The sequence below is a fragment of the Lagenorhynchus albirostris genome, chromosome 15, assembly GCF_949774975.1.
Source record: "Lagenorhynchus albirostris chromosome 15, mLagAlb1.1, whole genome shotgun sequence".
Taxonomy (NCBI): Eukaryota; Metazoa; Chordata; class Mammalia; order Artiodactyla; family Delphinidae; genus Lagenorhynchus; species Lagenorhynchus albirostris.
The window spans coordinates 12,041,498-12,065,984 of NC_083109.1; the positions used below are offsets into that span (position 1 = coordinate 12,041,498).

Genomic DNA, 24,487 nt, shown 5'->3' on the forward strand with positions numbered 1-24,487 from the left:
GTAGAGGCAGCTTCCTTTTGGATGGGGTGGTGCTCTCCAGTTTTCCACTGTCCCCACTCCTCCCTATTGCCTCCCTGATATGACAGGCTCGCTTCATTCACTTACCTTACTTGCTTGGAGACTTGAGTTTGCCACCCTCTCTTTGGCAGCACAAAAGCAATAGCAGCTTTGCACCTTTGGTCTCTCCTTTCCCTCCACTCTCAACCTGGCCCAGCTTCTGAAAGTGGAAGAATTTCTTCTTGCACTGATATGGTTCATGCCTATAGAAGCATATATAGTCAGCTTTTTTGTTGCTGTTTTCTTGGTTGTTGTTTTAGGTGGCAGATGTACTTCTTCACTTCAGCAGCTGTGAAAAGGTACCTCTCAAGTCTTCTGTGTGGAGCCTAGTTGACAGATGGATCATGGATTCATCCTCATAGTTGAGTGGAGGCCATGCTTCCCAGGGGCTTCTCCCAGTTAATCACAGAGGGAGGAAGGGATCCCAAGGCAGGCCCATTTCCTGGAGACACAGGGCTCCTCTAGAGGCTCAAGGACTTCCTGTCAGCCTTACTGAACATTTTTAGAACTGCCCTGTGGTCTACAGCCAACCAATCTTCCTCCCTTCTTTCCCTCCCTCCTTCCTTCCTTCCTTCCCTTTCTTCCAGCCTCCTCTGGCTTCCCCCTCACTTTCCTCCCTGGCCTTTTCCCCAGTAAATTTCTTGTATGTCTCGTCTCATCTTGGCTGTCTCAGAGGACCTGAACTAACACACCTTCCCATAACAGATTTGGATAAACCAAAAGGAAGAGAAAGAGAAGGCTTCCAGGCAGGTAAACAGCATGAGTAAAGCTATGGGGGTGGGAAAGCCCCCGGTGTGTTCACACCACAGGGAAAATAGCCTGTCCTCAGAGGGCATCAAACTGCCAGGCTCCAGTCTATGAAAGGAAGTGTTGTGTGACTTGGGTAAGTTACTGAGCCTCTCTGGGCCTTGGTTTCACCATCTGCACATTGGGGATAATAATAGTACCCATTTTATAAGGCCTTTGTAGAGATTCAGTGAGTAAATATGAGAAAGTGTTTTGAATGGCCCAAATTACCAACTGAAGTTAGAGCTACAATTACAGACGCATCTACAGCTGCCGATCTCTGATGGGGCTGGTTTTCAGCTTTGAAGAAGGCAACACACATGTTTTCCTTTCCTGACACATTTGGTTTGTGGCTTTTAGGATGCAGACATGAACCAGACCTGGTTCCTGGAAGAGAGGAAGCAGGGGCATGGGGTTGGAAGGGCTGTCCTTTCCCAGGCGAAGCCCCCCATTTTCTGAAGGAGTTGGGGCTTGACATTATCCTTATGACCTTACAGCAGCCAGATAAGAGAGTGGAGGTCAGGCGGGCCCAGAGACTTGCGCAGATGTCTTGGCTCTAGTGGACAGCGGACATCTGGACATACCGAGACTCCTACAGGGGAAAGTCCGATGCTTGTCACTGGGTGGCAGCCCCTGGTAGAGCTGGATGGAAGGAGGGGTTTCCTGAGGTCCACCTGACATGTGGGCTTCACTTCTCAGATGAAGGCTTAAATGCTGGGTTTGAAATCCCGCTGGGTGCCTCCCTGCCATCACCACCACCAGCAACACGTCCACTGCACAGATAAGGTAGTTGAGGCTCAGAGAGGTGAAGTGACTTGCTTAGGTTTCATACAGCAAGCGAGTGGGCAATGTTGGGATTTGAACCTGGCTCTCAAGCCCTTCACCATGGGCTGAGGGTCACTCTTGGGGTGTCTTCCCTCCTCTTCATTCTTGAGGACATACCAGCCCTGTCCTCTGCAGGGCCCTGTTAGTCCTCACAGGTCAGGGGAATTTGGAATATCTGCTACTTTTCAGAGCCCGCCTGTTCCTGCAAGATGCCATAACCAGAAAGTTGAATGCCCTAATGCCCTATTAACCCAATAAGCATAGAAAGACTGAGCTGTAAAAGAAAAAACAAAAAGCAAAACTAAGGAGATGAAGTGACATTTTTGAATGCTCCTCATGGGCAAGGCGCTTTGGATGCATGATTACGTCACGTTGTCCTTGGCACAGCCATAACTGGAAGTCATCTTAGTTAGGAAAATTTTTGGCAGCAAGTATGAGAAAATCTGACTCACAGTGTCTTCAGCACAAAGGCATTTGATTATCTCATTAAACAATAAGTCTGGGGGTAAGTGGTTCCAGGAATGGTTCTCCTGCAGCTCTGGTTTGGGGTTCTGCCATTTTCCTGGCCTTCCCTCATAATATCCCCACCATCACATCCTTACACAATGGCCCCCAAAGAAAAGGAGGAGAATAGGGAGGGGAAAAATTCCCAGAAGCCCCCAACAAATGTCCAGATGGTGCTCACGTGGCCACCACTGGACCAATCCCTAGCAAAGAGGGATGTCCCTGGCTGGCTCAGACCAACACTGGTTCATTCTGTGGGAAGGGGGTGGGGCCATCTTCCTAAACACCTGCTTGATTTGTGAACAAAATCAGATTCTGATAGCAAGGGAGAAGCCAGGGGCCCCAAAACCTTCTTGCCTCTTTGGTGTGTGAGCAGCTGGCCTCCTTCCCTGGGGGGGGGTGGGATTTTGCCTGTGGGCTGAGGGGGGAAGAGGGACATTTTATTTGGGGGGGATTTGGACTGAGGTGATGCTAGTTTGCACTCAAGCCAGGGGTGTGGGATTGGAGAGCTAACATTTATTGAGCACCTACTGTGTGCCAGGCCCCATGCTGGGTGCAACTGTCCCGTGAGGAAGGAACTGTTCTCCCCATTTCTCAGATAAGAAAACTGAGACCAAGCCTTGATCACACATATGGTGAGAGGCTGGATTGGAATTAAGTGCTAATGGCAGTTGACCCCCACTAAAGTTCACTGTGCGTCCAGCACTCTGACAAGTGTATCACCTGGATTAGGTCATTTACTCTTCACTTCATCCCCATTTCACCGATGAGGCACCTAGGCTCAGGGAGGTGGAGCAGACTGCCTGAGGTCACATGGTTTAGTATTGGCCAAGCCGGACTGTGAGCCCCGCTGCCAGAAGGCTGCCCCGTGGGGCTCCCCAAATTTGGAGAAAATCCTCCAGGCCTGTTCTGTGGCCTTTTGGGGATTGTCAGCTTTGCTGGTGGGTAAGCTGGATAAATAAACAAGAGATTCAAGAAACTCCTTTTGCTTCTTGCTCTTCTCAGTCTGCTGAGGGCACATGAGGGTCATCCAACTGCCTTGACAGCCGACATTAAATAGACAAATAAATGAAGCTCTAATATGATAGCAGGAAATGTTAAGTACTGTCAAGGAAAAAAAAAAACAAACCCCAAAACAGTTCAAGGCAATAGACAGGGCTGATGTGACTGCCTTAGACCAGGCAGTCAGGGAGGGCTTCTTTGAGCAGTTGACAACTGAGCAGAGACAGAGGGATGAGGGATGTGATGATAAAAGCCAGCTGTGCAAGTATATGAGAGAAGAGTGTTCCAATCAGAGGGAATAGCAAGTGCAAAGGCCCTGAGGTGGGAGTGAGTTTGGAACACTTGGGGCAGGGTGAGAGATGAATGTGGCTGGAGCAGAGTGGGTGAGGCAGAGAGTGGGAGGACACGAGGGCAGGGAGGTAGAGGTGGGAGGGGGCAGATCAAGTCCTTACAGGACCTTGTAAGGACTTGGGCTGTGCTCTGAGTGAGGTGGAGCCATGGAGGGTTCTGAGCAGGATTCAGTAGAGGATCTGACTTAGGTTCTAGCAGGATTCTTCTGACAACTGCGGGGAGAATGGACTGCAGAGAGATGAGGGTAGAAGCCAGGAGACCAGGGAGGAGTAACAGCTCAGCCTGGGGGCTACTGGTAAGATGAAATGAAACCTGTCTCAATTCACCCAGCAGTGAGCAACAGCCCAAGGATTAGAATCAGACATTCTGGGTCCCAGCTCCACACTCTGCTCACTGCCTCACAAAACTCACATGTGCCCTGCACTCCTAGTTTGCACTTCCCTCTACTGACAAGCTCTCATCAATTCTTCACAGCAACCCCCTAAGGTAAAGTACAACTCTGACCTCTGTCCCCAGATAAGGAAGCGGGTTAAGAGAGGGTAAGTTCCCTGGCCAAGGTTTCCCAGGTGTAAGTGGGGTGGGGTGTGTGTAGGGAGTGGAGAGGGTGGAGTGAGGTCCAGACGCTTCCAGCTGGGAGCCCAGGTTCTCGCCAGTGCCCAGGGGTGGTCTCTTGCAGAGCCACTGGCACCAGAGGCCAGCAGCCTAAGCACCAGGTAATGTGACAATGTCCACCATATTCTGAGCCCCTGCTGTGCTGCAGGTACACGTGGGTGAGGTACACTTATTGTCCCTTACAGCAGTTGCAGATGAGGGAGTCAGAGCGGGGTGCTCTGAGCTCTTGTGCCCCCTCCACTGTAGTTATTGAAGGTAAAATAGGGGGCGGTACAACCCCACTCCGCCCAGACCAACAGAATAGAAAACTAATGGACTCTAGCCCATCGGGGTGGGGTGGGGATGGGATGGGTGAGGGGCGGGGGGCGGCTAGAGTGGTGGAGACTGTTTAGGTGGAATGTGGAGGAAAGGCCCTTCCAGTCCCCTCCCACCCCCAATCCCTCCTCTGCCACCGCTTGACCTCTCATCCTCACACTTTCTCTATCCCCATCACCCCTCCGTCCCCCCATATTCCCTTCCTTCCTCTTCCCCAAATCCCCCATTCCTCCCCCACACCCCCGCGTAACCCCTCCCTCCCTGCACATCCCTTCCCTTTCCCCTACACCATCCCTCCCGTCCCCCGCACCCACGTTTTCCACGCACATCCCTCCCACCCTTTCCTGGGCCAGGGGTCGGAGCCTGTCCCGTAGTCTCCAAGAGCCACCCCACCCACCCTTCTGGACCTGGGAGGGATCGCAGGCCCTGCCCCCGCCCGTAGGCGGGTGGGCGGGGGGAGAGGGAGGGGCGTGGGGGCGGGGTCGGCTCTGGGACTGGGTCCCCGTGGCCCCCGTGGCCCCCAAGCCAGGCCGGCCGCCTCCGGCGTTCCGCAGCCGCAGCCTGGTCGCCGGGCCTGCCATGTCCTGGACCGTGGTCTTCGGGCTTCTGGCCGCGCTGCTACTGCTGCTGCTGCTGACCCGCCGGCGCACGCGGTGAGTGCCCCCCGCCCGGCCTACCCCCGGTTCCCCCCACCCCGGCCCGCCAGCGCCGCCCCCGGCCAGACAAAGGGTCGTCTCCGCTCAGGCCCGCGCCCCGGCTGCAACGAGGGGGTCGCCGAGCCAGCGGCAGGCCCACGTCGGAGCCCCCGCTCCAGTCCCCCGGGCAGGAGGGGATCCTTTTCCCACCGTCCCCTACACCCCCCGGGCGAGCCTGGAGGTGGGAGTCCAAGTGTCCGGCCGAAGGGGCTTCCGCGCCCCTCCCCCGCCCCGGCGAGGGGGCCAGGCCCAGAGGGCTTAAAGAGGGCTCAGAGTTGGGGAGACGCGCGCGGGAAGGTGCAGGGACGGGAGTCCCAGAGGGCTGCTCACCCACCGCACACACTCGCTCGGCCGGGGCGCGAGAAGCCCGGGCCTGGCCCAGAGAGCGGTGCCTGGGACCTGCAAGGGGGTTGCAGGTGAGAACCGAGAGTCACGGGTGCAGAGTGGGTGCGTGGACATGCTCGGTGTGACCCCCGGTGGAAGAAGCCCCCTCCCGCTCTTCAGCCTCTGTCTGGATCGTGCACCAACTCGGTGTCACCCCCCAGGCTTGCTCTCACCCCCATTACACAGACGGCAGAGTTGAGGCTGGGGAAGGCAGAGGCCCTGAGCGATGCCCTCTTACCGGCCCTGGAACCACCTTCCACAGGATTCCCCGATCCGGATGCAGGGGCTGAGTAGGCTCGGTATTTCCCTCTGCCAGAGAAACTCAGGCCCACAAAGGGGTCTCCCTTCTGCGGAGGTCTACTCGGGCAGAGTAGAACCAGAACCAAATGCCTCAGCTTCCTAGTCCCCAAGGTTCTCCTGCTCCCTTGAGAATCTGCGATTTAGGAGAAAAGTAAAACTCAAATCAAGGAGATGGCAGTATAGATCTTGTTCTTTTTATAAAATATTTTAAAAACTAATTTGAATTGCACAAGGAATACATTCGACTTAAGCACTTATCCCATTGTAAATAAGACTGAAGCCCTACTAACCACTCTTCCGACAATTCAGGACCTCTACTGTTGATTAATTTGAGAGGAACCTCCCAGATCTTTTGAAAAGATTTTTTATTTTAGACTGGTTTTATATTTACAGAAAAGTTGTACAAAGAGTTCCCAAATACCCCTCACAGTTTCTGCTATTGTTAACCTCTTACATTATCATGGTACAGTCATTAAAACTAAAAAAACCAACACTGGTCTGTTACGATTAACCAAACTCCAGACTTTATTTGAATTTCATCAGTTTTTCCGTTAACATCTTCTTTCTGTGCTAGGATCTCATCCAGGGTACTGCCTTTGGTTGTCATATCTCCTCAGCCTCCCAGCTGTTTTAAAAATTATTCTTATACGCATAGACATTAGCTCGTAGATAACACAGGGCGGTGGAAGTGTGGTGTGTGTGTGTTTAAATCAGAGTGTCTGAAAATTCCAGAAGTTTTCTGGAAACCTTTTATTTTTAAACAATGTGTTAGTTGAATTTCCACACAGTGAGTTCACGATATTTTTCTTCAACCTCTGGACACCTTTCCAGGTGAAACTTAACACCATACATTCAATCATTTGCCTGGAAAAATGAAAACGAAAAAGGCTACAGATAAGTTTCCTTATAGAGAAATAAATTATTTTTCCTAAGTTGTCAGGCTTTTTGGAAACTCTGTACAGAGTTGTTTTCAGACTGTACCTTTGCTGTTTTCACTCCAGATTTTCGTTTTGACATCCGTCCATGTTGCTATGTGGAGATCTAATTCATTCTTTCGATTTTTTGTGTAGTATTCCATAGTATGAATAGGTGCAGGTTTCTTTTTTCCCTTCTATTCCTGTCCCTGTTGAGGGACTCAAGTTGTTTCCAGTGTTTTTGCTATTTCAGGCAATGTGCTGGGCTCATCCTGTGGGGCCTCCTAGTCTGTGCTTTTCTCTGGGGCAGATGAGGGCAGCCACAGAATACATGGATTCTGGGAGGCTGGGTACCTGGGTGCTTAGCATATGGAAACTCCCAGCCTCCAGGAATAAGAACAAGTTGAGTAACTGCTCTCTGCCTTAGTTTCCCAATCTTTATGCTGTTTTTCTTTTTGGCCACACCATACGGCATGCAGGATCTTAGTTCCCCGACCAGGGATCAAACCTGCGCCCCCTGCAGTGGAAGCGCAGTTTTAACCACAGGACCGCCAGAGAAGTCCAGTTTCCCAGTCTTTAAAATGGGAATGATGATGGAATTGCCTGGCAGTCTAGTGTTTAGGATTCCGTGCTTCCACTGCAGGGGGCACAGGTTCGATCCCTGGTCAGGGAACTAAGATCCCACAGGCCGCACGGCACTGCCAAAAAAACCCCAACAAAACAAAACAAAACAGGGAATGATGACGATAATAGTAGGTGAGAGTGGAATTGCTGGATTAGAAGGAATGCCAAACATTATTTTAGCTAATTCTTGCTATCAATCCAGAGAGCTAATTTGTCTTTGAGGGTGAGTTGTTGATTTTTATACCTGTGGACAGCTTAGCAGTTTCACCAGGTGGGGTACTGGGGAGAAGTGTGGGTATGGGAGTCACTGACAGTTGTGCGGGTGGTAGTGTGGACCCTGGGGGGGCAGAGTTGCGTGGACCCTTGGGAGACCCCACAGGGGCCGGAATTTAGGCCCCCAATCTCATTTTCTCCTAACTTGGAGATGGGGGCACTCTTGTTACCCCCATTTTACAGAAGAGGAAGGGAATGCAGCGATCAGCCGTGTGGGCAGCAGCTGGGGATGAGAGGGTCACGCCCTGCATCCCTGCCTCAGAACAGTGAGAGTGTCCGCGAGGGAGGCTAGAGACCGCAGACCCCAAAATAGAGCCTCCTTCGCCCCCGCTGGCCTCTGGCTGAGTCACCTTGGAACGTGACCTGGGCCTCGGTTGGATTCAGGGCCCAGGGGCTGAAGGAGCCTCTAGCACATCAGGAATCAGACGCCTGGGCTCCCGGCTTCCTGCCTTTGTCCGCAGCTCCTTGGAACTTTTCAGGGGAAAGATGAGTGCTGCCAGAAATAACACCAGGCTCGCTGGGGAGCTCTGGTGGCAGGCAGAGTGAAAGGCAGGGAAAGGAAGCCCCACCCACACCCCAAAGATGTCTTAGGGGAAGGTCTCAGGCCCTGCGCTTGGGAAGGTCGCTGGAACCTCTCTGTGTCTCAGTTTCCTCACCTGCAAAGTGGCTGTGCAGATGTCCACTTGGGGTGACTTGGGGCCAGGGTAGCATCAAGAGTGTGGGCTCTGCAGCCAGGCCTGCCTGGGTTAGAAACCCAGACCCTCCACGGTGGGCCCTCGGGCAAGTGGCTCAGCCCCTTCTGTGCCTCAGTTTCATCTGCTGTAAAATGGGCTTGATAGAAATACAATGCTCCCTTCCTCAAAGGATAACACAGTCAGGGCTCATCAAGTATCAGCCATTATTCCCAAGCAAGGAAACCTTTGCACCTGGCATATAGCCGTTGCTCAAGAAATGGCACCCGGGAGTCATATTGGTCCTGCTTCTCAGACCCACCCCAGCTGCTCCCCGGTTGCCAGGTGCCAAGCACTGTTCTATAGCCCCCTTCATCTTCATCACAGCCCAGTGTAGTCTGTAGTGTCGTCACTCCTCTTTTACAGGTGAGGAAACAGGCGTGGGGAAGCAAAGTCACACGGCCGGCAAGGAGCACGGCTGGGATTTGAAGCCAGGAAGTGTGGTGCTAAGGTCAGGCTCATAACAACCATCCTGCCCTCCTGCCTCTTGCGCAGAAATCGCCGCTGCCGTGTCGTGTCTCTGGGCTCAGACCTGGACTGGAAGAGGGCAGGTGCACACTGGGCTCCTCCAGCCCTGTGCCGTGCCAGCCTTTAAACGGAGCCTTCGGGAGAAGCCGGCTCACAGAGGCGAGGGGAAAGGAAGGGTCCTGGCATGTCCCCAGCACCCCCTTAGAATCCCCGAGCTGCCCCTTTGCGAGTCTCCTCAATGATGGGCTCAGAGGCAGGGGGGGAGTGGGGCGAGAGGAGGAAGTGGGCGGGGGGAGGCATTTCCTAATGCCCTCAACCCTCGCCTCTGGTTCTGCTTCCATATTTCCCAAACTCTGGCCCTCAAATCTAGCCAGTCTCTCTGTCCACCACCTGTTCCCCGCTTTGGGTTATGTTGGGGGACAGTCAGACTGAGGGGGCAGGAGGCCATGGTGGAAGAACGTAGACAGGGAGGGGAAGAAGGATGAAGGGAAGGTGGTCCCCCCTGGACTTCTGGGGATGGCACAAAAACCCCCAACCTGGAAGTGGACGAGTCGGATGCTAGGCCTGGCTCCTGGAGGATCACAGCCTCCACTCCCACCGTAATTGCTTTAGTCTCCTGACACATCTCCCTCCCGCCTCTCGCTCTTGCAACCTTTATTTATTTTTTTGGCCGCATTGCGCAGCCTGCGTCATCTTAGTTCCCCGACCAAGGATTGAACCTGTGCCTCCTGCAGTGGAAGCGTGGAGTCCTCACCACTGGACCGCCAGGGAATTCCCTCTTGCAACCTTTTAAAAGCACAATCACATCACTTCCTAAATCCTACTTCCTAAATCACATCACTTCCTAAATCACATCACTTCCTAAATCCTACCCTCCAGAGGGTTCCCACCACACTTGTAATAAAAGCCAGACTCTGTCCTCGGCCACTGGCCTTCTTGGTCCCCAGGTCATTTCCAGTCTTTCACCCCCACATCCTCCACTCCCTCCACAGCGGCTCCTGCTGTCTTGAGAACATCACCAAGTGCACTCTTGCCCCAGGGCCTTTGCACTTGCTGTTCCCTCTGCCTGTAAGGTTCTTCTCCCCGCTCTTCCTTCCAGTCTCTGCTCACATGGCACCTCCTTGGAAAGGCCCTCCCTGACCACCTTCTCTAAACTAGCACCTCCCCACTATCTCGTATCACCCTTCTTTCTTTTTTCTTTAATGAGATGTATTTCCCATACTATAAAACTCACCCTTTTAAAATATACAATTCAGTGGTTTTTAGTATAGCCACAGGGCTGTGCACCCATCACCACTATCTAACTCTGGAATATATTCATCACTCCAAAAAGAAACCTGGTACCCGTGAGCGGTCACTCTCCATTCCACCCTCCCCTCAGACTCTGGAAACCACGAATCTACTTCCTGTCCCCATTGATTTGCCTTCTCTGGACATTCATAGAAATAGAATCATACCCTATGTGGCCTTTTGTGTCTGGCTTCTTTTACTCAGCATGATGGTTTTGAGGTGCTTCCAAGTTGTAGCGTGAATCAGTACTTCACTCCTTTTCATGACTGAATAATGTTCCACCGTATGAATACACCACATTGTGTTTATACATTCATCTGTCGGTGGACATTTGGGTTGGTTCCACTTTGGGGCTATTATGATTAATGATACCATGAACAATAGTGTATAAGTTTATGTATGAACTTATGTTTTCAATTCTTTGGGGTATATTGCTGGGTCGTATAGTCACTCTTTTAATCTTTCAAGATTAAAGAGACTAGTTTCCAGAGCAGCTGCACCATTATATGTTCCCACCAGAAATACATGAGGATTCCCATTTCTCCACAGTCTTCCCAGCACTTATTTCCTTTTCTTTTTTTTTTTTAAACACTATGGCCATCTTAGTGGATTTGAAATGGTACTGCTTGTCGTTTTGCTTTTCATTTCCCCAATGACTAATAATGTTGAGAATCTTTTCATGTGCTTACCGGCCATTTGTATATCTTCCTTGGAGAGCTGTCCATTCAGATTCTTTTGTGCATTGTTAAATTGGGTTATTTGTCTTTTCATTGTCACGTTTTAGCTCCTTTATTTTCTTCATCACACTTCTCGCTCTCTGAAATGATATTGCTTCTTTGTTTTTGTCTGTCTCCGCTTATTAGTGTGTAAGCCCTGTGAGGTCAGGGCTCTCCACCTCATCTTCCCTGTTCACTCCTGTATCTCCAGCACCCAGGACGATGCCTGCTTCATAGTTAATATTTGGTGAAGGTGTGAATGTAGCCCCTCCCTCAGAGGGTGGTTGGGGAGGATGAGATGAGACATTCATATATCGAATGCTTGGCCAACGGCAGGGCCCAGTGCAAGTGCAATGTCAGTTTGAGTATATTAGTTATCTCTTGCTGTGTAACCAATTACCATATAGTTGGGAGCTTAAAACAACACCCATTTATTAGCTCACACTTCAGTAGATCAGAAGTCCAGTACAGTGTGTCTGTGTTCTCTGTCCAGAGTCTTACAAGGCAGAAATTAAGGTGTTGGCCAGGCTGCCTTCCTATCAGGAACCTCCAGGGAAGAATCTGGCTGAATTCAGCTCCTTGCGGTTGTGGGACTGAGGTCCCCATTTCCTTGCTTGCTGTCAGCCAAGGTCCACTCATAGTCCCTAGAGGCCCCATGCATTCCTTGCCACGTGGGCCCTTCCATCTTCAAAGCCAGCAGCAAAGAATCTCCCTTATGCCAAATCTCAGTCTCTTTTGCCAGGAAGATCCCTGCGCCTTGTAAGCCCTGTCCTCCCCTGATTAGGTCAGGTCCACTAAGAAGAATCATCCTTTCTCAAAGTCAACTGTACCATCTCCTTCACTCAGTTGTAGGTCATTGTAGTCATATTAGAATTCCATCCACCGTAGTGAGGTGTAGATATGTTATTATATCCTCAGAGGAGTCCCTCTGCTCTCACAGATGAGATTTTGACCTTGAATATCACACACAACCTTCCTACCCCCTGGCTGAGCTACCTGTACCCCTGGGGCGTCCCCACAGGCCATGGGCATGGCGTCTGGCCTCCTGAGAGACCTCAGATTCTGAGCTGGAGAGGGGCAGTCAGGGGTCAGCGACAGGGCAGTTCTTCTACCACTTCCTGCTATCCAGCCATGCTCTCCAGCCTTACCCTTTCCCGGTGGGCATGAGAGGAAGTGTGAGATGACCAGGACCCTGGTCCATGCTGGCTCATACAGAGAACTCTGTATCCTAATACCACTGGGTTCTGGAAGGTTCTCCTACCTGCAGAGAGGTGACCACCTTAACTGGACCCCCCAGTATGTACGAACATCAACTGGTACCCCAGCTTCTGCTCTCAGCCCCCTGTGGTCTATTCCCTACTCAGCAGCCAAAAGCCACTTGTAAAAACCAAAGCCAAATCCTGTCCCTCCTCTGCTTCGAACTCCGATGGCTCCCCCCTCACTCAGAGCAAACGCTGAAGTCCTCAGAGCTGCCTGCAAGGCCCTGTATGGTCTGGCCCTGTTACTGCTCCGGCCTCACCTTCTACTGTACGCGCCTTGTTCCCACATCCAGCCACCCTGGCCTCCTCACTGTTCTTTGCACACACCAGGCATGATCCAGCTTAGGGGCCTCTGCACTTGTTCCCTCCACTTGGAAGCTCTTCTTTTAGATATCCATGTGGCTCCCTCCCTCACCGCCTTCAGGTCTTTGGTCAGATGTCTCCTCAGGGAAGCCTTCCTCTCCACTGAAAATCTCACGCCACGCCCCACACTCTATCCTCTTCCCTGCTTTATCAAATGGTGATAAGTGCTGTGGCTTCTGCAGGCGACCTGGCGAGCCCCCCCTGGACCTGGGCAGTATCCCCTGGTTGGGCTATGCTTTGGAGTTTGGAAAAGATGCCGCCAGCTTCCTCTCTAGGATGAAGGAGAAGCATGGTGATATCTTTACTGTAAGTGCCTCTTTTGCCTCTTGGGAGGGAAGGGGATGAGCAGCTGGGCCTACTAAACCTGGTGTTTACTGATTTCTTCAATACCCATCCATACACTAACCATCCAGTGGTCCAGCCAACTTTCTATATGCCTATCCAACTGTACATCCAACGTTTATCTAACATTCATCCCTTCATTATCCCTCTAGCATCTTCCCAACATGCAGCTATGTAGTCATTTAATATTATCCAATACTTGGTGTGTTCATCTAACCGACCTCTATCCATTCATTCAACTTCCATCTGTCCCACATCCACCCATCCATCTAACATCTGTCCTTCTGCCTATCTGCCCAATATCTAAGCAGCCTTCTTCCGTCTTAATATCCATCCAATATTCATTCATATATTCCATTTCCATCAACCTCCATCTATCCACTCATTCGTCCATCTTTCTAAATATCTAGCCAAAATCTGTCTCTCCATCCACTTGTCCATCATCTGTTCCTCTACCTGTCTACCCAATTTATCCAGCATTCTTCCACTCATGGACGTAGCATCCATCCAACTTTCAACCATATATTCAGTTTCCACCAACTTCCATTCTTCTGCTTATCTGCCCATGTTTCCATCCATCTGCCGCCACCACCCAGCATTTGATTATCTATCCTTTCAATATCCAATGTCTGTCCACTCTATATACATCTATTTACATCTCTCTCCATCCACCACTTCAACATCCAAACAACCGTCACTCATCCACCCACCTTCCACGTCTCCTTCTAACTTGGAGGTTAGAAGTGAATCCAACATTCACCCTTCAATCTGTTTACCCAGTATCCACTTAGCATCCTGCCATCCATGTACCCAACATTCATTCATACATTTAGTTTGCAAGCACCCTCTAGCTGCCCATCCATCCATCTTTCCATCCAACATACATTCAATGATCTATCCTTCCATTTATCCACCCATCTAACCATCCATCCAACAGCATTTTTCTTGGATATTGGCTTGTATTTTATAAGAGAGTTTGATTACCATGACTCACAGACCACATTTTGAAAACAAGGCTAAGGCAGTGGGTAGTTGGAGTTGTGTGACCCCCTCCACACACATTTGAGGGAAAATGCCCTCACCCTTGTTGACTGCAGGATTATAGCTCTCCAGTGCTGTCTCCTTCCTGTCTTGAGCAGCATGTTACATACAGAGCTCAGCCTCCCAAAGAAGGTTTTGCTTTCACATCCACTAGCATTTATCCAACAACATCCATCCATCCTTCCTTCCTTTCTTCCATCCATTTATCCACTCATCCATCCATCCACCCACCCATACCTATAATATATCCATTTATCCACCAACATCTTCCCATCCATCCGTCTGTACATTCATCCATCCATCCCATCCATCCATCCATCCACCTACGATGCACACACATCCATCTGCTGCTTCTGTGGGCAGACTCTCTCCTGGCTGCTGGAGATATGACATTAACCAAGATAACCGTGGAAGATGCTTAAAAGTGAGGTGGTTAAGAGCATAACCTTTGGTTCAGAAAAAGTGCCGAATTCCTTTCCCAGCTCTGCCACTTCTCAGGTGTGTGGTCTTGGGCACGTTATACGCCTTATCACATTTCAGCTATAAATGGGTGAATGATGGTCCCTGCCTCACAGGGTGGTTGTGAGAGGTAGATGAGGGGACGTTGTCTGTTAAGTAGCTGGTGGGGCCACTGCCTGTCACGGGGTAAGTCGACCTCAGAGAACTGCTGTTGTTCATAGTCGTACTCCTCACTCCATCCCTGCCAACTTCCCAGGTGCTGGTGGGGGGCAGGTATGTCACTGTCCTCCTGGACCCACACTCCTATGACATGGTGGTGTGGGAGCCTCGCACCAGGCTGGACTTCCACGCCTACGCCGTCTTCCTCATGGAGAGGATTTTCGACGTGCAGCTTCTGCATTACAGCCCCAGTGATGAAAAGTCCAAGATGAAACCGTGAGTGGCTGCAGATGGTACCCATGGGTGGGCCAGGGTGGGCGATCTGCTTCTACCCTCGTAGTTCAAGTCCTGTGTGAGCTGAGCTTGTTTCCACAACAGGTGTCCAGTAAAGACATTTCGTTTTGTGAAAACAAACAAAAACAAAACAAGAAACAACCCTAGAGAATTGGGCTGAAGAAGAACTCTTTACTTCCCAAGAGGCAGCTATGATTTTTAGTAGAAGGAGACCAGGGTTGGGGTCAGCTAGACCTAGATTCAAATCTCAGCTTTCCCACTGCCTAGCTTTGTGACTTTGGGCAAACCACACCCCCCTCACCGAGCCTCTGTTTCCACATCTGTCAAATAAAGGGAGGTGGTGGGGTGATTAATGTTTTTGAGTCCATACTCTGTGCCAGGCATCATGCATGATCTCATGAGTCTTCACAGCAATGCTGGAGGGTAACTTACAGCCCCATTTTATAGATGAGGACACGGGGCTCAGAGAAGAGAAGTGACTTGCCCAAGGTCACACAGCTAGGAAGCGGTGCAGGTCCTGAAACATAAGTAATACTTACAAAAGGACCTGTGAGGGCATTTACCCTGTATTCGTTCATACACTGGTCACCATCCTAGATGCAGGAGCGCAGAATGACGCCAACCTCCCTCTGAAGACACCTGCCAAATGCCAGGTGTTTGATAGGCACGTGTTCATATCTGTGCAACAGCTTCAGAGGTAGGTATTTTTATCCATATTTTACAGATGAGGAAACAGAGGTTCAGAGAAGTGAAGTGACTTACCCAAGGTCTACTGCTAGTAAGCGTCAGAGCTGGGATTTGAACCCAGGTCTGCAGACTCCACAGCCCATTCTCCTCCCACCGAGATACTGAGGAAGTAAGACCTCCCCTAAAGAGTGCACACGGTCTGATGGGCATCTTTAGCGATCTCTCTCCAGGAAGGCTCACCTCCTGGAGTCAGGAAAAGCATCTAGAAGGCCGGGTTTTGCAGGACTGCTAAAGCTGAGGAAAGGCCAGCCTCATGAGGTGAACATGGATGAGAGACAATGCTCAGTCTGACCTTGGCTTTGTGGGACAGCTGCTAGGAGTATTCCTGAGCCTGAGTGTCCTGGGTCCTGCTATTCTAGGGGTTCCATTAGCAACAAGAGTCCACAGTTCACTGCATCCTACCCCCCCTACCCAGGGAGGATCCCAGTTTCCTCCAGTGTCTACCCTCAAGAGTTTCTGGGCATTTCTCAAAAGCTGGCATGAGGTCTTCTGGGCATGGCTGCCACATCTGTTGGGGGCTACTGTCTCTGTCAAGGACTAGTGCTTGGAGTGGAGTCAAGGGAACAGCTGGAGCAGGGTTGATCACTGTGTCAGCTCCCATGTATTAAGCACTTACTATGTGCCAAGCGCTATGTTAAGCCCTTCACACACATTATCTCACATGGGTCGTATCGTTTTTCCAACAGTGAAACATCCCAGAGCTTTTATTACCTGGAAGTTCACGGAACCCCTCTGGATGCTTTCCCGTCTTGAATTATCCAAGAACCCAGGGGCTTATTCAGTCTAAAGGAGTCCATCCTATGTCCAAACAGCAGGTGGCGACAGAGAGCCAGAGCACCTGAGGGGCACACTAGCACTGGTCTTGTTGCTGCCACAAGGTGTCGCTGTTGAACACCGGCTCTGCACCACCCCATGGACGCTTCGCTCGATGCAGTGGGGTCCTTTATGGTTTAGATCCTTGTGCAGTGTAGAGGGGCCTTAAACTTAGATAGAAGATCCCATCTTTCCTGGCTTCTAATCATACATTCAGTCATGGCTCAATATTGACTGTACTGTGGGGGCTCAGTACAGAGGGGCTTCTGGCTTCAGCCACATGCTCTCCCAGAACTGGTCCTCTCCTCAGACTCCTAGGTACTCAACGACGAGACCAGATCGCCAGCCAGATTCCCTTATTCCTCATGGAGCATTCACTTGGAGTCATGTTTATTAGCAATCCTTGGTCCAGGACACTTTATCCAAACAGGTCTCCCTAACTTTAGATCTCAAGGAGAAAGGGCTGGTTTCTTAGTTCTCTCTCTTCTGCAAGTCTGTGGGTTCCTTATCCAAGCTCATGTGCCCCGAGAGGGGATGGCTATCATGTTTAAAAGTTCACACTCTGGAGTTGGGCAGATCAGGGTTTCAGTCCCAGCTGTATCACTTACTGGCTGGGTGACCTTGGCAAATCACTTTCCTCTCTGTCCCTGAGTCTCTCCATCTATAAAATGGGTATCATAATAGTAACTGTTATCCCTGGGGCTGTCAAAAGATGAAATGAGATCATTGTGCTTGGCAAAATAAATAGTAACTATCATCATTGTGGATGATGATAGAAATAATAATATTTTGTTTAAGCCAATCTTCCAAAAGCCCTCATTGCCACTGAGGCACTGGAGCCCTGGGACTCTGAGCTTTGGCCAAGGAGGTGCCTGTGTGCATATATATATATTTTTGGAAGCTACACTCTCACACCTTGGTTCCTTGCCCCAGGACTCTCCTCCACAAGGAGCTCCAGGCACTCACGGAAGCCATGTATACCAACCTCCACACTGTCCTGCTGGGTGACACCACGGAAGCAGGCAGTGGCTGGCATGAGATGGGACTCCTCGAATTCTCCTACAGCTTCCTGCTCAGGTGAGCCCAGCCCTCTGGACCAGTCATTAATAGTGGCCAAGGGAACCAGGAGGACTTTGTGGTTGGGGAGGCAGTTCGGGATGCTCCAAAGCAAAGGCTGCAAGGCGACATTTTGTATCTGGGACTCTTGAGTGGTCGCCTGACTCAGCCTGTGAGCTGTAAAGGAGACACAGGCCAGAAGAGGGGCCTTGCTGGTCACCCAGATGCTTGGTGAGAGGCCCAGTGTGGCAAGGAGGTTGGGCGGGGGGATGAGGTCAGAGAAACTGGCAGAAACCGGGTCTCACAGAGCCTCGAGGCCATGGAAGGCTTTGGAATTTATTCTAAGTGAGATGAGTGACATTGGGGGTTTAAGCAGGGGTATGACACCATTGGACTTAGAGTTTTTTTTTTTTTTTAAGGGAATTCCTTTATTTTTATTTATTTATTTATTTATGTCTGTGTTGGGTCTTCATGTCTGTGCGAGGGCTTTCTCTAGTTGCGGCAAGCGGGGGCCACTCTTCATCGCAGTGCGCGGGCCTCTCACTATCGCGGCCTCTCTTGTTGCGGAGCACAGGCTCCAGACGCGCAGGCTCAGTAGTTGTGGCCCACGGGCCTAGTTGTTCCGCGGCATGTGGGATCTTCCCAGACCAGGGCTCGAACCCGTGTCCCCTGCATTGGCAGGGAGATTCTCAACCACTGTGCCACCAGGGAAGCCCGGACTTAGAGTTTTAAAAGCTCTCTTTGGCTGCCAGACAGAGACTAGACCATAGTTCGGGTGGGTGGCAATGAAAGGGAGGCAGGGGGACCTGTTAGGAGGCTGTTTTAGTAGCCCAGGTGAGACAGAATGGTGGCCTGGACCAGGCGATGGCAAGAATTCGGGTAGCTTTGGGGGATGGGGTCGGTGGGACCTGCTGGTGGATTTGACTGCGTGGTGGCAGGGATGGAGGAGCATGGCCACAGGCAGTGAGGGAAGGAGAGCCAGTAGTTTTTGGTGGCATCCCTAATGACCAGCATCTCATACAAGCGAGACATTTCAACCGCTCCAAAAAAATTACAGCAACACAGTTTGAGAATAAAGGACAGGCATTTGCTGACACATATGGGCACACAGGAATATTTATGACGTGTGTGTGTTCTTGTAGGCTCAGTGTGCGCTAATTTAATCCTCACAACAACTCTGTGAAGCGGGTACTTTACAAACCCCATTTGACAGATGAGATAACTAAGGCCTGGAGATTCTAAGTCATTTGCCCAGAGTCCCATGGTTGGGGTCCTGGCAGGGCTGGCTGCAGAGCCTACACTCTCAAGCACGACCCTTGGTGTGTCGCCTTTTTCTCATTTCACCCTGGAGTGGTACAGATACCATCAAGGGCTGTGATTGGTCTGGGTGATGCAGGTCTGGTCTACCCTGTCATATGGTGTGGAGACTGAGGTCCAGAGAGGGGCCGCTAAAACCACCCAGCAAGTTCACAGCAGGGCACTCCCAGGTCTCCTAGCTCCTGCCATCCCGTATCCTTGTGCGGGCAAAGAAGTCAGAGAAGAAGCCGAGGCACTGGGGGAGGTGGGGCCACGCGGTGGCAGCTGGGTCCGTTTAGGTTCATGGTAACAGCAGGCACAGTGCAGGAGGGCAGACGTAAATGGCTCAGGGCCTGAGCCCTGCGTCTGCAGGGCCTGCGTCTTCAGGGCCTGCGTCTTCAGGGCCTGCGTCTTCAGGGCCTGCGTCTTCAGGGCCTGTGTCTTCAGGGCCTGAGCCCTGCGTCTTCAGGGCCTGCGTCTTCAGGGCCTGTGTCTTCAGGGCCTGAGCCCTGGGCTGTGTCTTCAGGGCCTGAGCCCTGGGCTGCAGCTCCTGCCTCCTTGGGCCTTTTCATCGCCATCTGCAGCCCCTGAAATAGAAAGGCAGTGGGCAAGTTGGATGACAGTCACATGGGTACAGAGGTGTGTGTTCACGTAGCCCGAGACCGTGAGATTCCAACCTGTCCTGTGTGGGCCCCTGCCTCGCTCAGTCACGTCCAGAGTTCTAACTCTGATTCCACTGGTGTTATCTCATCAGCCTCCTTGCTGCCCCTGGAACAGGCCAGGCATGCTCCCAACTCACGGCCCGTGCAGTTTCTGTTCCCTTGCCCAAGAATGCTCTTCCCTATATGTCGGCATGGCTCCCGCCTCACTTCATTCAAGTCTCATCTCATGGGTCACCTGCTCAGGGAGGTCTTTCCTGCCACCCCATTTAATATGATGGCCCCCTCATTACCCGGCCCATTCCAGCTTTTTCTTTATGGCTCCTAGCGCCACCTGTAGGTCATGTGTGTATTTATAGGCCGTGTAATTATTTATTGCCGGTCTTCAGCTGTGCCAGGTGTTATTTTGATGTGGAGGTGCCACAGGAAGGGCCTTCGTGTCCACAGCGTGAAACCTCGTGGTCTTCCTGGTTTTCTTGTCTTTTGGGGAGGGGTTATTTTTCATCGCCTATTTTTGGTAGCTATTTTATCTAAGGAACTAGTTTTCTGCTTTAAGAAAAAAACCAGTGCAAGTAGGATGACAAATGGTGACAGGTGTTTAACTGCAGTGTCACAGAGACCGCAGGGCCTGGGGAGGACTGTCTGACCCTGCCAGCTTGTTTCCGTCTAAGAGGGGTGGCCGTGACTCCACTTCTGCCCAGGGCTGCCAGACGGGACTGTAGGCTGCCAGTGGTCAGGCTTTCTCCTTTTTCAAAATGAGATGGAGGGGGAAATGCAGAGTTTGTATGAATTTCCCCAAATGTTTAAATATGCATTCGGTTGTTTTTAGGAAAACTCTATTAACCAAACAAAACACGTTTCTGGACTGAATCTAGATTGTGGGCTGCGCCTTTACAACTTCTGCCATAAGGAGACTGAGGACATTCTTCTGAAGAAGAGGGATCCAGGGGCTTACACGTTTGGAGGAAAAGGAGGAGGGAATTCCTTCTGGGCTGATGCAGAGGCATCAGTAGGGCCGACGGGTTAGACTCTATAGGTAGCTCATTTCAGCTGTTCTGAAGGAAGGATTGCTTCCTTTTAGTCCAGTGGGATGGGCAGGTCTTGAACTCGCCATCTCTGAGCGGCATGGAGGCCAAAACTGGATGAGGGGAAGGTGAGTGGGATGCAGGGAAAAGGTGGGACAGTAGCTTGGATAACTGAGCTCAGAATCATGGTGCCCCATATTTTCTTCCAAGATCAGTGTTCTCAGGATTAAGTTCTAACTATCCATGCATCCATCCACCCGTCCTCCCTCCCATCCATCCATTCATCCATTGATAGAACATTTATTGAAGACCTACTACGTGTCTACACTGTGTGAACGAGGGACAAAGTGGGGACCAGACAGGCCTTTCTCAGCCCCATCCTCCCTCATTCCTGCTTCTTTCCTCTCCTTCTCCGGAAAAATCCCTGTCCTGGGAGACCCAGGAGGGCCTGAGGGGGCTGCATCAGGGCTTCACGGTGTCTCTCTCAGAAGTCCTGGCCCCTCTCACCACGTGGAAAAAGTGAAAACCTGTGGTTTTCCTCCCAGGACTGAGGCCAGTGGGGCTGGACTCCTGGAGCATTAAAAAGTGGCTGGTGGGGCTTCCCTGGTGGCGCAGTGGTTGGGAGTCTGCCTGCCGATACAGGGGACATGGGTTTGTGCCCGGGTCTGGGAAGATCCCACATGCCGCGGAGCGGCTGGGCCCGTGGGCCATGGCCGCTGAGCCTGCGTGTCCGGAGCCTGTGCTCCGTAACAGGAGAGGCCACAGCAGTGAGAGGCCCGCGTACTGCAAAAAAAAAAAAAAAAAATGTGGCTGGTGGTGAAAACATTTCCTCTGAGAGCATTCCTGCGGGCGGTGTGTGTATGTGTGTGTGTGTGTGTTTTGAGTGTGTGTGTGCAGACTCCCAGGGTGCTCCGCGCCGGCCCCTCACTCTCCAGTCCAGCACCTGGGCCGGCAGTACCTGGCAGCGCCCTGACCTGGCTGTGGTTGCTCCCTTGGCTCTGGGCCTTTGCGGGGACCGTGCCCTCTGCCCGAACCCCTTTCCCCTGCTTATCCTGCAGGTCTCAGCTCAGACCTGCCTCCTCCAGGGAGCCCACCCTGACTCCATCTCCAGGGGCAGGAGCCTCCTTTCCTGATCGGTGCCCCAATCTTGCCCCACTGGCCACTCCTCACTCTGCTCTGCTCTCCAGCCTCCGGGTAGCGCCTCCATACTCTGCCTCCTTCCCGCCGCAGGAGGTTGGCTCTTCAGGCCTGCGCCTCAGGCCCCTCCCTCTGCTCCTCCCACGCTGGCTCCTTCTCATCCTTCACCAAGAGCCCCTCCCCACCCCCTCCCTCTTTGTCCCTCCCTCTGAGCCCCAGCTGACCTATGACTCATCCACTCGTTTCTCTGTATGTCTGTCTCCCTCATTAGAGTGTTGGCTCCATGGGGGTGTGAGGGTTTTGTCTGTTTTCTTCTCTGCTGACGCTGTGGCCCAGAGAGGTCCCTGACACATGGTAGGAAAATCAGGTGCTCCTCAGGTGTACAAATGAAGAAAACGTGTAGGCAGCCCTGGGAGGGTTCGGCCGGGAGTATCCAAAGACAACCCCCTGACCAGCTGTTTGCCGCCCCCAGAGCTGGCTACCTGACTCTATACGGTGTCGAGGCACCGCCACACACCCAGGAGAGCCAGGCCCAGGACCGCGTCCACTCAGCCGATGTCTTCCACACCTTCCGCCAGCTTGACCTGCTGCTCCCCAAACTGGCACGTGGCTCCCTGTCAGTGGGTAAGCGCCATGGGGGCCCTGGTGGGTGGTGGGGCTAATGGAGGAACCCAGAGAGGGAGGATCATAGACAACGTAGGAGGAAAGACGTTCTAATGCCCGTAAAGGTAGTGAGATCCCCGTCACTGGGGTATGCAAGAGCAGAGTGGTGGGGAGGCAGGGCTTGGACTAGAGCTGGGGTTCCTGGTGGAAATTCTGATACAGCACATCTAGAGTGGGGCCTGGGGACCTTGAGTGTGTGTATGTGTGTGTGTGTGTGTGTGTGTGTGTGTATGCTCCTTTTCTAGTTTTATGATTTAATTTGCTCTAGAATTTTTTACAAGTAGTTTATGCTGATTATAAGAAATTCAAGCCATATAGAATAATTTAAAGGGAACAATAAAAGAATTCTCCAACTTCTCCCCATCCCAGCCCACCACTCCGCTCCCATCCACAGAGGTGACCATTATTACTAGCTTGGAGTATATCCTGCAGAATTCTCTCTAAACACACACACACACACACACACACACACACACACACACAGAGTTGTGTGTCATTTTTTTTCTATTTTTAAGGTTTTTAATTTCTCTTTTTTACTGAGGTATAATTTATGTACAGGAAAGCACACATGTCGTAAATGCACAGCTTAGAGGTAAATCTAAACTTTTTATGCCCTTTCCCAGTCAATATCCACCCCCCAGAGCTAGCCACTGTATGGATTTCTTTCACCTCAGTTTAGTTTTACCTGTCCTTACACTTCCTTTAAAACGAATCATACAACATGTGCCCTTTCATGTCTGATTTCTTTCACTCAGCTTCATGTGTGTAAGATTCATGCAGGCTGAATGTATCTATAGTTTGTTCTTTTTCATTGCTGTGAAGTATTTCATTAGTGTAATAACCACAATTTGTCATCCATTCCTGGCTGATGGACATCTTGGTGGGTTCTGGTTTCTGGTTGGGTTAGCTTGTTACGAACATTCTTGAGCATGTCTTTCTGAGCACACATGCCTTCGTTTCTCTTAGTTGTCAGCCCTGTGCTTTTATAACATCGACCTAGCACACTGGAGAGGCATTGTTCTGCTACTTAGCATTTTCACTGAACTCCACATCTAGAACTTTCCACATCGGTTTGTAAAAACCCACGTCATTCATTTCTGTGGACTCAATATTGGTAAAGAGCTTCCTGCTGGATTCAGAGTGCCAGGGCCATAGGAACCACTGGACTGCATTCTTCCCTGGCCACTGTGTCTCAGACTTCCCCAGTGAGAAGAATCCTCTGGGGTCCTTGTTAATAAGACAAGTCACTCAGCCCCATCATGGTCCATTTGAATCTGAATCTCCAGTGAGGCTGGGACACTGCATGTGTGACAGGTGCTGTAGGAAGGTTGAGAAATAACTGTGTGTCCTGGTCTCAGGTACTTGCAACAAGACCTGAATTCAGATCCCTACTGTGCTGCTTCCTTGCTGGTGATTTGGGGCAAGTTACTTAACTTCTTTTTTTTTTTAATTAATTAATTTAAAATTTTTTGGCTGCATTGGGTCTTCGTTACTGCGCACAGGCTTTCTCTAGTTGCAGCAAGTGGGGGCTACTCTTCGCTGGGGTGCACGGGCTTCTCACTGCGGTGGCTTCTCTTGTTGCAGAGCACAGGCTCTAGGTGTACGGGCTTCAGTAATTGTGGCACGTGGGCTTAGTAGTTGTGGCTTGTGGGCTGCAGAGCGCAGGCTCAGTAGTTGTGGCACATGGGCTTAGTTGCTCCGTGGCATGTGGGATCTTCCCGGACCAGGGCTTGAACCCGTGTCCCCTGCATTGGCAGGCGGATTCTTAACTACTGTGCCACAGTTGTTAAGAATAGGGAAATTAAGAGTAGGGAAGTCCCTACGTAACTTCTTTTTGCCCTAGGTCTTTTCTCCGGAGGAGCAGTTGAAGGCAGTGGTCGAGACAGACTCTGGGCTCAGGTGGCTTGAGGTGGTTTACTGGCTCTTATGTAATCTCTGTGTGCCTCAGTGATCCCATCTGTAAAATGGGAAGAACAGTAGGATCTTCCTAGAAGGTGGCTGTTAGGATTGGCTGAGGTAATAAAGAAAAAACACTACTTGTTGAGCATTTTCTTTGGTGCCAGATACCAGGTAAAACATTGTCTCATTCAGTGCTCACAACAGCTCATGACCCCATTTCATTTATTTATATATTTTTAAGAATGAAACTTTAACACATTAGATTGTTTAAATTAAAAAAGAGGGCTTCCCTGGTGGTTAAGAGTCCACCTGCCGATGCAGGGGACACAGGTTCATGCCCCGGTCTGGGAAGATCCCACATGCCGCGGAGCGGCTGGGCCCGTGAGCCATGGCCGCTGAGCCTGCGCGTCCGGAGCCTGTGCTCCACA

The 24,487-nt window shown here is 51.2% G+C and overlaps 1 protein-coding gene across 5 annotated transcripts in view; it reads left to right on the forward strand.

The window, feature by feature from the left end:
• The first annotated feature begins 399 nt into the window (after positions 1-399).
• The window catches only part of PTGIS (prostaglandin I2 synthase), a 45,285-nt gene continuing 21,197 nt past the window's right edge, over positions 400-24,487 (forward strand). Inside the window, exons 1-6 of one of the 5 annotated variants that reach the window (XM_060124488.1) lie at positions 4,986-5,105; positions 8,740-8,824; positions 12,652-12,775; positions 14,568-14,746; positions 17,258-17,401; positions 21,970-22,121. In XM_060124488.1, the coding sequence (XP_059980471.1) occupies positions 12,746-12,775; positions 14,568-14,746; positions 17,258-17,401; positions 21,970-22,121 (505 nt within the window). In that variant the 5' untranslated portion in view covers positions 4,986-5,105; positions 8,740-8,824; positions 12,652-12,745. Of the gene's footprint in view, positions 419-4,951; positions 5,106-8,739; positions 8,825-11,990; positions 12,776-14,567; positions 14,747-17,257; positions 17,402-21,969; positions 22,122-24,487 lie in introns of those variants that run through there. The other 4 variants (XM_060124487.1, XM_060124485.1, XM_060124486.1 and 1 more) reach the window with 4 other exon arrangements.